The sequence below is a fragment of the Oncorhynchus clarkii genome, chromosome 32 (assembly GCF_045791955.1).
Source record: "Oncorhynchus clarkii lewisi isolate Uvic-CL-2024 chromosome 32, UVic_Ocla_1.0, whole genome shotgun sequence".
NCBI classification, from domain to species: domain Eukaryota; kingdom Metazoa; phylum Chordata; class Actinopteri; order Salmoniformes; family Salmonidae; genus Oncorhynchus; species Oncorhynchus clarkii.
Genome location: NC_092178.1, coordinates 20,934,130 through 20,951,352, shown reverse-complemented (window position 1 = coordinate 20,951,352; position 17,223 = coordinate 20,934,130). Strand labels below are relative to the sequence as shown.

Genomic DNA, 17,223 nt, shown 5'->3' with positions numbered 1-17,223 from the left:
AATGCTGATTGGCTGACAGCCGTGGTATATCAAACTGTATACCACAGGTATGAGAAAACATGTATTTTTACTGCTCTAATTACGTTGGTCACAAGTTTATAATAGCAATAAGGCACCTCAAGGGTTTGTGGTATATAGCCAATATACCACGGCTAAAGTCTGTATCCAGGCACTCTGCGTTGCGTCATGCGTTAGAACAGCCCTTAGCCGTGGTATATTGGCCATATACCACACCCTCTCATCATGCTCTATTGCTTAAGTATAACTAATGGGCACACTATTGGTGCTGTGTTTACAGTCCTTTACTGACATGTTGGAATACCAATTAAAACATGTCATATGGAGCTGATGAGAGGTGTAATATACCTTTGGTCTGGAAGGTGACCAAGAACTCGATGGTCACTCTGTCAGAGCTCCAGAGTTCCTCTGTGGAGATGGGAGAACTTTCCAGAAGGACAACCATCTCTGCAGCACTCCACCAATCAGGCCTTTATGGTAGAGTTACCAGACGGAAGCCACTCAGTGAAAGGCACATAATGGCCCCCTTGGAGATTGCCAAAAGCCACCTAAAAGGACTCTCAGACCATGAGAAACAAGATTCTCTGGTCTGATGAAACCAAGATTGAACTCTTTGGCCTGAATGCCAAGCGTGAAGTTTGGAGGAAACCTGGCACCATCCCTACGGTGAAGCATGGTGGTGAGGTCCGTGATGAAGAGAGATCCGTGATCCATGAACACCTGCTCCAGAGAACTCAGGACCATACACTGGGGTGAAGGTTCACCTTCCAACAGGACAACGACCCAAAGCATACAGCCAAGACAACACAGGTGTGGCTTTGGGACAAGTCTCTGAATGTCCTTGAGTGGCCCAGCCAGAGCTCAGACTTGAACCCGATTGATAATCTCTGGAGAGACCTGAAAATAGCTTTGCAGCGATGCTCCACATCCAACCTGACAGAGCTTGAGAGGATCTGCAAAGAAGAATGGGAGAAACTCCCCAAATACAGGTGTGCCAAGCTTGTAGCGTCATACCCAAGAAGACTTGAGGTTGTAATCGCTGCCAAAGGTGCTTCAACAAAGTACTGAGTAAATGGTCTGAATACTTATGTAGATGTGATATTTCAAATTTTCTAACATTTCTAAAAAAATAAACACTATGGGGTATTGTGTGTAGATTGATGAGGGAAAAAAACTATTTAATCAATTTTAGAATAAGACTGTAAAGTAACAAAACGTGGAAAATGTAATGTGGTCTGAATACTTTCTGATGATACAATATATTTTATCTTGTTTTGTAGATCATGATCAGTGAGTTAACAGTCAGTGTGTGTGTTTGTGCGTGTGTGTGTTTCAGAGTGAGGAACGCCCCGCTACCAGTGAAGGTTTGCTGCTCGGCCGTCCAGCTGTACATGCGGGGCAAGCCCAAGAGTGTAACCCTGGAGACCAAGGCCGGCCAGGCCCACGCAGACTTCCGTAAGAACCGCGACGGTTTCACCCTCCTGATCCCCTCCAACTGAAACAGTCACCACCAGCTACCCCAGGCACATTCTAATCTGGACCTCAAAGTCTGCTGATTTTCATGTTCTTGGAAAAGGAGCTTCAATCTTATTGGTTGAAAATGTAAAACCAATGCACTGATGGTTGGAGTTGGAACTACTCATTATGGCAGGGACTCACACTGGCCATTGGATGTTTTTTGTCATTATGTATGGTTTAGATGCTCACAGGTATAACATTTAACTTTAAAAACATATTTTTTATATGATTTCATGTTTTTGCACTTTTCAGGGAATTAACAGAGATATATAGCCAAGAGATTGAAATGCAAACAAGAATAGCAATATTTCACATACATTTTTTCAGACTAACTTAGTTTAGATACAGTGTTTTTATACTGTATATTCAGCAGAGAAGACAGCTATTTTACTGCCTTTGAGAAATGGGAATACTCCTTTAAAGTGCATCATCTCAACACACTGCCTTGAAAGGGCAGACCATGAGATTAATAGCAATAATAAAAAAGCAAATAAATATTTATTAAAATGTATTTTATCGCAGTATGTGTAGATGTTTTTACTCTACTACAAAAGTATATATAATATGTTAATATTATATTATTCATACTATTTATTTTCATTTGATATATTATTAATATTATTATATTTGTATATTATGGGCCAATTTTCTGGACCCAGATTAAGTCCATTGAACAGTCTTATTCTGGGTTAGAGATACCAACCCTATACACTGTAATGTAACCGAGAGCATATCAGTCTTTCTCTGTCTTCCTCTCTCCCTTTCTACCTCCATCTCTCTCTCTCACACTCTCTTTCTGTGCCTCTCTCCACTTTGTCCTGATGGTACTGCTTAGTGATGGCCTGGCCTCAATGTGACTCCATGCCCTGACATCCTCTATCTCCATCCTCCCATCCCCTGATATCTTCCCTCTCCATCCTCCTCTCCTGACATCCTCTATCTCCATCCTCCTCTCCTCCCCTCTCCTGACATCCTCCCTCTCCATCATCCCCTCCCCTGACATCTACCCTCTCCATCATCCTCTCCTGACATCCTCTATCTCCATCCTCCCCTCTCCTGACATCCTCTATCTCCATCCTCATCTCCTCCCCTCTCCTGACATCCTCCCTCTCCATCATCCCCTCCCCTGACATCTACCCTCTCCATCCTCCTCTCCTGACATCCTCTATCTCCATCCTCCCCTCTCCTGACATCCTCTATCTCCATCCTCCTCTCCTCCCCTCTCCTGACATCCTCCCTCTCCATCATCCCCTCCCCTGACATCCCTCATATTGTGAGTCTCCCAGTCTCTCTCTAATCCATTCTGACAAGTGTGTGTGTGTGTGTGTGTGTGTGTGTGTGTGTGTGTGTGTGTGTGTGTGTGTGTGTGTGTGTGTGTGTGTGTGTGTGTGTGTGTGTGTGTGTGTGTGTGTGTGTGTGTGTGTACGCAAGTGTATGTGTGCACATTGGTAGAAAAAGTACTCAAATGTCATACTGTAGTTAAAGTAAAGATACCGAAAACAGAAAATGACTCATGTAAAGTGAAAGTTACCCAGTAAAATACTACTTGAGTAAAAGTATCTGGTTTTAAATGTACTTAAGTACAATGGTCGAAAGAGTACTCAATCGTCATACTTGAGTAAAAGTACAAAGTAAAAGTAAATGCTATACATCATATTCCTTATAGTGAGCAAACTAGACGGTATGATTTTCTTATTATTTTTAATTACAGACAGACAGGGACACACTCCAACACATAATTTACAAACATCGTATTGGTGTTTTGTGATTCTGCCAGATTAGAGGCAGTAGGGATGACAAAGTGCTATATTGATAGGTGCCATAATTCTGTCCTGCTTGAGCATTCTAAATGTAACGAGTACTTTTAGGTGTCAGGGAAAATGTACGGAGTAAAAAGTACATTCTTTTCTTTAGGAATGTAGTGGAGTAAAAGTTGTCAAAAATATAGATCGTAAAGTACAGATACCCACAAGAACTACTTAAGTAGTACTTTAAAGTATTTTTACTTAAGTTCTTCACACCACAGTGTGTCAATTTGTGTGTCTATAGCTAGGTTTCCATCCAATTTGCGATAAATAATATGAGCATTTTCCCAGCAGAGATGTGTTTCCATCAAGCATACTTTTTGCCGTGATGACATAGTGCACATAAAAATCACTTTTGCCTATAATGTTAAATGAGTTTCCATCGCATTTCCAACTCTACTGTTGGTTTTGTCACAAGACCTGTTTCAAAAAATGTCACACATCACTACTTCACAGGACAGGCATTTGATTATATATTTATTTTTTCTAAATGCGTTTTTGGCAGAACTGCCTTTTGAAATGTGAACTTTCATGTGCTTTAATAAAAAACTTGTATGCCATCTGTAAATACAAATACAATTGTTAAATTACGATCCTAGTTGGTTTAGTCACGGAAAAATACAGAAACCTTCCTGCTAGCCATGATTGGATAGACTGGACATGCTGAGAGATGAGTTCAGATTGGTCTGCCATGTAGCATGCTTGTGTCTATAACATGAGCTTCTCAGTATGTGTAGATAATCCTTTCTACCGCAGCTTTTTTTAAAGACATCATGAAGAACTGAAAGTGTTGCTACTTTTCTCAACATTTCTGCCCTAAAGTTAACAGGCACTATTGACAAAGATCAGTGGGAAAAAGTTGTGATGGACTACTTTATGGTGGACGATAAAGAGCTCTCCAAACAGGTCAGGGACAAAGTTGTGGAGAAGTACAGATCAGAGTTGGGTAATAAAAAAATATCTGAAACTTTGAACATCCCACAGAGTACCATTAAATCCATTATTGAAAAATAGAATGAATATGGCACCACAACAAACCTGCCAAGATTCACAAAATTCACAGACCAGGCAATGAGGGCATTAATCAGAGAGGCAACAAAGAGTCTAAAGATAACCCTGAAGGAGCTGCAAAGCTCTACAGCGGAGATTGGAGTATCTGTCCATAGGACCACTTTAAGCAGTACACTCCACAGAGCTGGGCTTTACGGAAGAGTGGCCAGAAAAAAGCAATTTCTTAAAGATAGAAATATGCAAACACGTTTGGTGTTCACCAAAAGGCATGTGGGAGACTTCCCAAACATATGAAAGAAGGTACTCTGGTCAGATGAGACAAAAATTGAGTTTCTTGGCCATCAAGGGAAATGCTATGTCTGACACAAACCCAACACCTCTAATCACCCTGAAAACACCATCCCCACAGTGAAGCATGGTGGTGGCATCATCATGCTGTGGGGATGTTTTTCATCGGCAGGGACTGGAAAACTGGTCAGAATTGAAGGAATGATGGATTGTGCTAAATACAGGAAAATTCTTGAGAGATTTGAGACTGGGACAGAGGTTCACCTTCCAGCAGGACAATGACCCTAAGCATACTGCTAAAGAAACACTTGAGTGGTTTAAGGGGAAACATTTAAATGTTTTGGAATGGCCTAGTCAAAGCCCAGACCTCAATCCAATTGAGAATATGTGGCATGACTTAAAGGTTTCTGTACCCCAGCAGGAACCCATCCAACTTGAAAGAGCTGGAGCAGTTTTGCCTTGAAGAATGGGAATAAATCCCAGTGCCTAGATGTGACAATTTTATAGAGACATATCCCAAGAGACTTGCAGCTGTAATTGCTGAAAAGGTGGCTCTACAAAGTATTGACTTTGGGGGGGTGAATAGTTATGCACGCTCAAGTTTTCTGTTTTTTTGTCCTAATTCTTGTTTGCTTCACAAAAAAACATATTTTGTATCTTCAAAGTGGTAGGCATGTTGTGTAATTCAGAAGATACAATCCCCCCCCCCAAAATCTATTTCAATTTCAGGTTGTAAGGCAACAAAATAGAAAAAATGCCAAGGGGGTGAATACTTTCGCAAGGCACTGCATTTCCACTGCCATTTCTCGCATAATTAATTTTACAGAAACAAAAAGATCACACCAGGTTGAACAAACAAATTGTCTTGTCTGTCAGCATTTCTAAAATTGTACCGGTTTTCATGTTTCATAATAACTTGGTTGTGACTTTTTTCATGCTTCAGATAATTCATCCTCATGGAATGGTTGGATAGAAACGTGGTTAGTGTCAACTTCCTCTTGTGTGGGTGCATGTATTTCTTTGTGATTGCATGTGTCTGAGCATGTCTCTCATCTTACCGGATAACCGGAAAAGCATTCCTCTCTATCTTTCCCCTCTCTTCCTTAATCTTCACTTTCTTCTGTTCTTTCAAGCTGAGCCTCTTGAGATGTCAAGTACTCTCTCCACTTTCCGTGACATTAGGAGATGATAGGCCTGCATCAAGGCTGCAACACAGACACAGTGCCTAATATCTCCCATGACACCTCTCTCCTCAGAGTGTTATTTAACCTGCTAACTTAAATCAGCTAGTCTGGATAACACTTAATACATCAGAGTCTGAAATGGCTATTTTATGTTGTTGGCACAATGTGTGTATAATGAAGGGGGCTGTGTTTTTACTGTTTGGCTCTTCTCTGTGTAGCGGGTTTGGTATGTACCACAGGAGAACCAAGAAATGAAGAGCGACACCAATGCTGTCTTTTTGGCTTTTATGTTGATCTGCAATAGTATTGTGAAAAGACAGGACAGGAACACATCAGTCTCCAATGCACCATCTGACAAGTTGTTCTACACAGGAGCATGAAGAAAGGTAAACCACATAGCCTGTCTCACATCCCCAATACATTGCTAGGTGCTTTCAGTGTTGATAGTACCAGAATACAACAACTCATGTACAAAAACGCGGCAACACAAACAAGTTACAACGTGAAATTGCCTCTATCCCATTCAGACCTGTAGGGCAAAAACTACATCTCCCATAATACAACGCCAGCACCAGTCGGCAGCTCAGCTAACCGTCTGCATCACAGAAAGGCATACTAGCTAGCAACCGCAGCACTTTTAGCACTCTGTAAACTATATTAATAACAACAATAAAACTCTGAAAGTTACATGTTGCAATAGTCTCACTCTCCCTTATAACAATATCTACAGCATTAACCTTGGGATGTTTAATTTATTTCACGTTATGGACTTCTACAGAGGAGTAATCTGCAACATATACCTTTCTCTCTCAGTGTTTTCTCGGACAGAGGAGAACAGAGCTACGGGTAGTACCAGGGTGTTAGTAGGTGACGCAAGCACCCAGATGAAAAAAATATATTTTCATGAAACAAAACCCGAAGATGTTAACATCATTCAGCTCCTGTAGCTGCCTACCTAACGTCAACTGGCAGCACCAGTAGAGCAACAATTAAAAATAGACACCAAAAGTAAAGTTCCTGGCGATCGTAGCGATCTGACTCCCCCTTCTGTCTGAACTTAGAATATTCCTGTTCGTGGGCTTTGGCCACTGACCCTCAACCTAGTTGTTCAGTTCTGCGTTGTGTACTATTCTAATCATTTGAAGTTTGATGGAATAACCATTTTAACTCTACTACATCTGTGTCTTTCTCTCTCAAACAGCCACACCATACATAGCCCCCGAGCGCCGCCCCCTTCCAAAAAAATGGTTGGATTTTCAACCCCAGAAGAGCAAAATATATATTGTAACGACCCTGGGTTTATAAGCGCGGAAATCGACTCTGCCGTTTGAGCATGCTTTTGCGGGACAGTCGATAGCGCGTCGAGGGTTTGAGACCTGCTCCCTGCTGTTTCATTACAATATTTAAGAGAACCGATAAAATCCTTGCACAATTTCTGGCGAATAGTGCAATAACAAACGTTCTCCTTTCCAGACCAGAGTGGTACAGCGCTCCCTGCGTTGTAAGTCACGTCAACCAGGCTACAAGTTAGAAGCCTCGGCAGCCAAGCCTAATTTTTTTTCAGATCTCATTAATGATGATATAGTGCAAATTAATACCGAGCAGAAATAGCTGTCTTCTCCCGCTACCCTCTCCCTCGCCCAAATCGCCCAATTCATAAAAATCAGAATAACTTCACAGACCTTCATTGTAAAGGGTTTAAACACTGTTTCCCATGTATGTTCAATGAACCATAAACAATTAATGAACATGCACCTGTGGAACGGTCATTAAGACATTAACAGCTTACAGATGGTAGGCAATTAAGGTTACAGTTATGAAAACAGCAATAGGCTGAGAGAGGCTGGACTGAGGGCTTGTAGGCCTGTTGTTAGGCAGGTCCTCACCAGACATCACTGGCAACAACGTCGCCTAAGGGCACAAACCCACCGTCGCTGGACCAGACAGGACTGGCAAAAAGTGCTCTTCACTGACGAGTTGCGGTTTTGTCTCACCAGGGGTGATGGTCAGATTCACATTTATTGTCGAATGAATGAGCGTTACACCAAGGCCTGTACTCTGGAGCGGGATTGATTTGGAGCCAGAGGGTCTGTCATCGTCTGGGGCAGTGTGTCACAGCATCATCAGACTGAGCTTGTTGTCATTGCAGGCAATCTCAATGCTGTGCTTTACAGGGAAGACATCCTCCTCCCTCATATGGTACCCTTCCTGGAGGCTCATCATGACATGACCGTCCAGCATGACAATGCCACCAGCCATACCGCTTGTTCTGTGTGTGACTTCCTGCAACACAGGAATGTCAGTGTTCTGACATGGCCAGCGAGGAGCCCGGATCTCAATCCCATTGAGCACGTCTGGGACCTGCTGGATCGGAGCATGAGGGCTAGGGCCATTCCCTCCAGAAATGTCCGGGAACTTGCAGGTGCCTTGGTGGAAGAATGGGGTAACATCTCACCGCAAGAACTGGCAAATCTGGTGCAATCCACGAGGAGGAGATGCACTGCAGTACTTAATGCAGCTGGTGGCCACACTAGATACTGACTGTTATTTTTGATTTTGACCTCCCCTTTGTTCAGTGACACATTATTCCATTTCTGTTAGTCACATGTCTGTGGAACTTGTTCAGTTTATGTCTCAGTTGTTGAATCTTGTTATGTTCATACAAATATTTACACATGTTAAGTTTTCTGAAAATAAATGCAGTTGACAGTGAGAGGACGTTTCTTTTTTTGCTGAGTGTAGTTCCATTTTGGTCCAAAACACTTGACTTAGATGTCATCTAAACTGGACTGGATGAATATGAAGTTGTTAAAACATAACTTTTTTCTCAGAAACTTTTTTCAGGATAATTTCAAAACATATTTTGAACAGTGTCTTATCCTTTGCCAACCTGAGTGAGACAGAGCTCTCTTGCTGATAGTTGTGTGTTCTTTGGCCAAAACAGATTACTTGACAACTCTCTGTGGTAATCTATTGGTGGTGTCCTAAATGGCACCCTACTCTTTATATAGTGCACTAGTTTTGACCAGGGCCTATAGGGCTCTGGTCAAAAGTAGTGCACTAAATAGATAGAGTGCCATTTGGGACATAACAGTCTCTCCTGCTGAGATAGACATCTGTTCTTACTAATACATACACCAATCACAAACTTGCTTAGAGACAGCTACTGTAGCTATCACGTACAGTGGTCATTGATTCAAAAAGTCTATGTAACTTCCCTTAATCATTGATCTATAGGACAGTCAAGCTTTTCCCGTATAATGTTTTAAGGTTAGAGTACAGTAGATAACTCTAACTGGGTATTGATTGACTGTTGCCTCTGTATGTAGTTTGGTATTTGGGATGCTTTCAGCCTTCTACAGTTAGGAATGAGGTAGAGGTATATGCTACAATTCTACGTGTCCTGAATGAAACCCTATTCCCTATGGTGCACTACGTTGAATAGAGAGTCCTATTGGCCCTGGTGAATGAAGAACCCTATGGGCTCTGCTCAAAAGTAGTGAACTTTATAGACTGCAGCTCCACTACACCTCAATAGTCATTTAGCAGACACTCTTATCCAGTGTCGACTTACAGGCGCGATTAGGGTTAAGTGCCTTGCTCAAGGGCACATCGTCAGAGTTTTCACCTAGTCGGCTCAGGGAGTCAAATCAGCGACCTTTCAGTTACTGGCTCAATGCTCTAAACCCCTAGGCTACCTGCCACCTTAGAATTGTGGCCCTTCATCAACAGTTTATTCAGTACCTGTGGCAGTTTATCCGAGCTCAAGCTTGAAACAAACAACTGGATTAGATTTATATAGTGCTTTTTCAGATGCTCGAAGGACTTTACATTGTATGGAGGAAACTCAAACTCCAATGGGATGAGGTTTGAAGACAGTTGGTCCAATCATTATACAGAGAGAGCCACAATTCCTCAATCACCTCAACCATCACTCATGTCTTCCAGGGTCAGGCACTCATCTCTGTCACCGTTCCTCCTATCAGCTGCTAGACTCAATGATAGCACCTCCAATCACATGCTTCCATCTGTGACAGGCCTGCTCTTTACTCCTGATAACAGAGCCCTTGTTCTGTTTGTTAATTAGCTACCAAACCACATACACACACACACACAGCTGCAGACTACTGCTGCATGAAAGTTAGCGTTGACATACACTACCTTTCAAAAGTTTGGGGTCACTTAGAAATGTCCTTGTTTTTGAGAAAAAAAAGCCACATGTTTTGTCCATTAAAATAACAACAAATTGATCAGAAGTACAGTGTAGACATTGTTAATGTTGTAAATGACTTTTGTAGCTGAAAACGGCAGATTTTTATGGAATATCTGCATAGCCGTACATTGGCCCGTTATCAGCGACCATCACTCCTGTGTTCCAATGGCACGTTGTGTTAGTTAATCCAAGTTTATCATTTTAAAAGGTTAATTGATCATTAGAAAACCCTTTTGCAAGTATGTTAGCACAGCTGAAAACTGGCCTTCTTCAGACTAGTTGAGTATCTGGAGCATCAGCATTTGTAGGTTCGATTACAGGCTCAAAATGGCCAGAAACAAATAACTTTCTTCTGGAACTCATCAGTCTATTCTTGTTTTAAGAAATGAAGGGTATTCCATGTGAGAAATTGCCAAGAAACTGAAGACATGGTACAGCGCTGTGTACTACTCCCTTCACAGAACAGCGCAAACTGACTCTAACCAGAATAGAAATAGGAGTGGGAGGCCCCGGTGCACAACTGAGCAAGAGGACAAGTACATTGGAGTGTCTAGTTTGAGAAACAGACTCCTCACAAGTCCTCAACTGGCAGCTTCATTAAATAGTACCTGCAAAACACCAGTCTCAATGTCAACAGTGAAGAGGCGACTCCGGGATGCTGTCCAGTGCTCTTCTTAATATTTTCTCTTTATTGGCCAGTCTGAGATATGGCATTCTCTTTGCAACTCTGCCTAGAAGGCCAGCATCCCGGAGTCGTCCTTTCACTGTTGACGTTGAGACTGGGGTTTGGCATGTGCTATTTAATGAAGCTGCCAGTTGAGGACTTGTGAGGCGTCTTTTTCTTAAACTAGACACTCTAATGTACTTGTAACATTGCTCAGTTGTGCACTTTGGCCTCCCACTCCTATTTCTATTCTGGTTAGAGCCAGTTTGCGCTGTTCTGTGAGGGGAGTAGTACAAAGCTTTGGAAATTTCTTGAATGGAATAGCCTTCATTTCTCAGAACAAGAATAGACTGATGAGTTTCAGAAGAAAGTTATTTGTTTCTGGCAATTTTGAGCCTGTAATCAAACCAACAAACGCTGATGCTCCAGATACTCAACTAGTCTGAAGAAGGCATTTTCTAAATCCTGTTCTGTTTGTTTTGTGATGATGATGATGATGATGCAATCCGGCCCATTGGTTAATGTTACAGTTAGGCTATTGTACTTCAGTGTATTATCAACTAATTGGATCCAAAGTCTTATTCTAAACTAATCTATTGGGATTGGTCATTGTTAATGCATTATCTCTAGAGGGGGTGTTCAATTAAATTCCATTACTGAAAAGGATCCGTCCCACATCGTACCCTATTCCCTATATAGTGCACAAATTTTGACCAGAACCATGTGGTCCTTGATCAAAAGTAGTGCACTAAATAGGTGATAGGGTACCATTCGGGACGGATCTGGCACCTGGTTCTATCTCTACTTAGAGATTAGAACCCACCACAGTTTGTTAATCAGTTGGGGAGGATTTGTCAATGGGAATATAATACCGCTGTGTCCCAAATGACATCCTATTCCCTATGTAGTGCACTACGTTTGACCAGAGCCCCCCACTGATCAAAAGTAGTGCACTACATAGGAAATAGGGTGCCATTTGGGATTATATAACATGGTCCAGGAGCAGCTACTGTAGTCTACCATGCAGGTTTTTATTCTCCTAAATCCTCTCAGGCTAGGCCTCCGCCACCGGTTTGGTAAGCACTGCAGGTTTTCTAATCCTGAGTGCCAAATGGCACCCTATTCCCCTACATAATGCACTACTTTTGACCAGAGCCCTATGCCACTATATAGGGAATAGGGTGCAATTTGGGACATATCTTGTATGTCTCCCCTTTAGGCTGAGCAGAGGAAGGTCACATGGGAAAGATTACTTTAATATGAGTTGGAGATTGCTTTCTGCTTGGTTGAGCTGAATCAACATGCCATCAGTGGTAATAACAACTAATTAGGAAACGTTTAACAGACCAAACCTGTCGCCTACACTGAGAACTCTGATACTATTTTAATGTTGTATAATGATAATGAATATTTGTACTATGTGATTGTATGTAAGTAAGCCTTGTCCAAGCCAGAAAGGCCCATAGGGCAGGAGCCTATCTCCTGTTTCTGTAGCTCAAGGCAGCTTGCTGGACAGGACGCTAGTCAATTGCAAGGCATGTGATTGTATGAGAGAGTCCAGTCTGTATGAGAGAGGGTGATATTCTCAGACACTTACCAGTATGTTCAGGACCCATGTGACTTCTTGGAGTTCTGCTGTTCTTTAAAAAAAAAATATATATATATATATATATATATATATATATATTTTTTTTTTGTATATATTTTTTGTGTATATATGGTGGTATGGTGTATATATATATATACACCATACCAGTCATCCAACAGACTCCCATTCAGAGTGACACACAGAAGCATCCCGGGGCAACACCCTGCTCAAGGGTACATTGACAGATCTCCCACCAGGCCAAAAAACGTAAACTGAACCCTCCAAGATCCCCCCCCACAGTTCCCCAATAGCTGTCCCTCAACCATTCAAGACCATTCCCTCAGTCCCCCCCCCAAGAAGAAAAATACAAATAAAAAATACAATTAATTCCATTCCCCACCCCCAAGAACCCCCAAAAGCAACAACAACCAAGAGAATGAACCCCCACACCCAAGAACCCCCAAATGCACCAACAACCAAGAGAATGAATTAAAGAGAAAAAAGGAAAAGACAGAAGAAAACTACAAAGAACAATGCAAAAAATAAAATAATAAAAACAACAAAACAACAAAACAAAAAACAAAGGACATCAAGGACAACTAAAATCATAACAGCAATGCCAACTGTATATGTTTGTGTGCATGTCTGGCACTATTACATGTATGTGTGTGTTCTTGTATGCGTTTATTGGAATAAGAGTGTGTGTATATGCATGTGTACAAACACCTGCACGGCATCAGCCTCAGGCAAACCTGCATTAGCTGTAAAAATACTGCCCCTCAGTGTCATTCAAACTTATTTGTATTATATTTTATTTAGACTTTATTTTTTTATTACTTTGATCTTTGACCATCATTCTATCTCCTGCACAGCAACTCCACTCCCACTTGTCTCCAATTCCACATCCCAACCCTCAGCTTCCCTCAGCCCATCCCACCTATCTCTAAAGGTCACCCTCTTTGGATTTCTATGCAACATATATCTTTCAACTATGCTGTGATGTTTAATGTACAATTTCAATCTATCTAATCTAATAGAATCCACATATTGTGAGTTGAAGATAAATACGTTTACTAACAGTATTAGTAATTGACTAACCCGGTCTCTCCAGATCTCCTAACAGTACAATTTCTAGGGTCAATTTTAGATCAATGCTATGCATTTTCAGCCATTCCTGAACCTGAGACCAGAAACAGGCTACCTGATGGCAATACCAAAATTAATGGTCTAATGATTCTGTATCCTCACAACAAAATCTGCAGAGCTTCGATGATTTTATGCCCCAAACATTCAACATTTTGTTGGTGACAAGAATTCTATATAATAATTTTAGCGTAAAAGCACAAAGTCTTGAATCTCGCGTTGTTTTATATTTCAACTCATACACCCTGTACCATGGAATCGGTACATCAAAAATATCTTCCCAGCTATTTTAAAATCTGTATGGCACAGTTGTCAACATCCTGGTACTCAAATGAAACTGGTATTACTTAGTTATGCTATTTATATTCCTCCACCAGTTTTGATCCTTTATATTGGGCAGACAGACTAGTCCCCTACCTCCTACCACTGCCACCTGCCTCCTCCATTTTTGGGGTAATGCTATAATCAATTAGTTGTACTCTTGGATTGAGCAGACCTTCCCATACAATTCTGATAACTCAATGAAGGACATAACTCGACCATTCCAATTTAGAATATCATTTAAGAACAAAATACCATTTTAAAATATCTTTCCCATAAATACAGGCATTTTATCAACCAGCACATTTGAGTTCACCATAATATTTGTTAGAATATTGGTTCTATCTTTTCAGGGGGATGAAATTGAAATTGTAGCCAGCTCTGCAATGCTTGTTTGAAAAAGAGAGATACTTTGAAAAAAGTATCATTTTCAATTAATCGAAAATGAGACATGGCGATCTGCACAAAGGCAAAAGGCAATTTTTAAACAATGGATGAGTTTTTCTTAGTAATCTACTTTAGAACCATTTAGGGTTCAAGTAAAACATTTTAATAATTGAAGCTTTTAGCGAGAGGATTAGTGCTTTTTTATTTATAATAATCTCAACCCACACAATTCATATTCATTATATAGATAGGATCACTTTATTTTGTCTGGTTTAGCGTCCCAGATAAAGCTATATATTTTTTGCTCATGTGATTTGAAAAACGAATCATCAGGAGTAGGCAGCGCCATAAGTAAGTGAGTAAACTGAGATCTGACTAAGGAGTTAATCAGGGCAATTTTTCCATAAATAGACAGGTATTTACCTCTCCATGGTTGCAGGATCTTGTCTATTTTTTCTATTGAAATTCAATATGGAGAGCTTATTCATATATTTTGTGACATGAATACCAAGAATGTCTACTTCACCATCAGCCCATTTTATAGGTAAACCACAGAGTAATGTAAAAGTTGTATTTTTTAAAGATCCAATACGTAATATTGTACATTTATCATAATTAGGTTTTAGTCCAGAGAGTACAGAAAAGTTACCAACATTTTACATTTAAAGGTATCCAAAACAATACGGGGATGCGCTGAACCTATATTATACCTAAAAATGCAGTTATCAATTATTTTGTCTTAGTTAAAAAGACAGTAAACTGTAAACTTTGATTACATTTCCAATGTCCACATGGGAAAACTATAAGAGTTATGTGAATGACAATTAGATGGTGATCCGATCGCATTCTGTCTCCTATTAAAACTTTTTTTAACCTTTGATGCAAGAGAGAAAGAGACAGGAAAGTAGTCAAGACGAATATGTTGATTAAGTCTCCTCCATGTATATCTCACTAGGTCGGGGTTTTATAGTCTCCAAATATCCACTATTTCTAATGTGTCCATAATATTTGTGATTTCCTTGAGGGCACGGTGATGATAGTTTGTAGAGTGATGACCTTTACGGTCCATTGAGGTACTTAACACTGTGTTTTAGTCTCCTAACATAATGATATGATCATTGTCAATAAATCGGTATAAATGTTTTCGAAGAAGTATGGATCATCCTGATTTGGACCACATAGATTAATGAGCCAAATCTCTTTTTCGTCCACTTTCATATTCAAAAATATCCACCTTCCTTGAGAATGATTCCTGACTATTTGCACATTCAGATCGACATTTTTGTTAATTAATATCATCACACCCTTTGAGTTCCTTTGTCCATGACAGAAAACTATTTCACCACCCCATTCACGCAACTTCATCTAAGGATGTAGAGTGAGTTTCCTGTAAACAGTATATGTTATATTCCTTTTCTTTCAGCCACGTAAAGACTGATCTTCTTTTTTTATAATCTGCTAAACTGTTACAATTATAACTGGGTATACTTATATAACTAGATACTATTCTCAGTCTAAATTGACCATCATTAGTGCTTGTAAAGTTGCTGCCATCGGAGATATTATGACGGTCACAATTAGAGCTTTCAAATGTCTGATATTTAGAATTCAAGAAATAGGTTCTAGCAATATTTGTTTTATTCCCTTGCCTGTTTGCCTGTGAGCCAATGCCACAGATGTTAGAAAAATTGATACAAGATATTATGTGTGTAGTAAATCTGAGTAGGTTGATGTGTATGATATTGGATGTGATTTAGTGAGAGTGTGTACGATGTCTAAATAAGAGTAAGACTACAATGTATGCTCTCCAAATAAATAATAACTCTGCCAATTTGCATGGTTGAGTGTCTGTGTGTAACATGTAGTGCTTATAGCCTTAATATTCATGATCATAATTGTAATCCATATCATATCAACATAATAGTTGCATCATAATTACCTTTAAGGTCATTGAAAAACGTATCCCAGTTTTCCACAGCAATTGACGTTTCACATGATCATGAAAGCGACCTTACATTACTCTAGAGACGGCTTCACTACAGTACAGTATTTGTAGACAAATACATAATAAAGATAGACAAACAAGAAACATATTAAATTATAAAACATTTCTCGACAATAGAGAGAGTGAGAGAAGAGAAAAGAAAAGAGAGAAGGGGAGAGTGAGAGAAGAGAGTGAGATCAGGTGTGTGTGAGTATGTATAAGTCCGTATGTGTAAGCGAGCATGTAATTGAGTACTTGCGTGTTTATATCCACTTCATAGTGTTCAGATATTTTTACAGTTCCCATACTTTCTTTTTTTCGTAACCTAAAGTCCCTGTAGAATTTAGTACAGCCATGGTGTTATGGAGCTGTCTCGGAATAGCTGTCCATCTATAAAGAGTTTGTCCACAATGAGAAAGGCACGCTTACCCTTCTCCCTCTGTTGCCTTTGTACCGGATACAGTCTCTTACGAAGTTAGTTCATCTCCCTTGGAAATTGGTCATTGAGACCGAATTTGGTCCCTTTAAGCTCCCTTCCCCTGCTTTTGATCAGCTCCTTTTGTTGGTAGTGTTCAAATTTTGCAATGATCGGTCAGGGACACTTGGTCTTGTCGCTCCGAGCTCCAAGTCTGTGTACTCGGTGGAAGTCTGTGTACTTGTTTACAGTCTCTATAGGAAGTTTCAAGGCGGATTGCATGAATTATCTGATCGCGCCCTCTGGATTATTGGATGCGTCCTCAGGAATCCCAGATAAAAATAGATTTTCACGCATGCTATGACTTTGTATGTCTAGTAGCGACTCCTTCTGCACCCTGTTTTCCCTGAGTAGACAATCCATGTTGGAATCGTGGATTTTTACCTTGGCTGTGGGTGCCTTGTTCTCTCATTGGAGCGTGAGAATTTAACTCTGGTTAAACTCCAAACTCCCCCTCAGCCCTGCTACCTCCTCACACAACCTTTCCAGTGTTGCATGGATTCCAGCCAGAGCACTAGCCTCTACTTCAATGGCAAGTAAAATCATCCATGTCTGTAGATTAATCTGTTTTTCTTTTTTTTGTCGGGTTTAAAGTTGTTTTGTGAGGTAGTCGGATCTTTCCAC

The 17,223-nt window shown here is 40.5% G+C and overlaps 1 protein-coding gene across 1 annotated transcript in view; it reads left to right on the top strand.

Annotated features, from left to right (window-relative positions):
- Positions 1 to 2,057, top strand: part of LOC139392248 (unconventional myosin-Ig-like) — a 72,636-nt gene extending 70,579 nt beyond the window's left edge. Inside the window, exon 22 of the mRNA XM_071140096.1 lies at positions 1,355 to 2,057. Coding sequence (XP_070996197.1) covers positions 1,355 to 1,517 — 163 coding nt within the window. The 3' untranslated portion in view covers positions 1,518 to 2,057. The remainder of the gene's footprint in view (positions 1 to 1,354) is intronic.
- Positions 2,058 to 17,223: the final 15,166 nt, after the last annotated feature.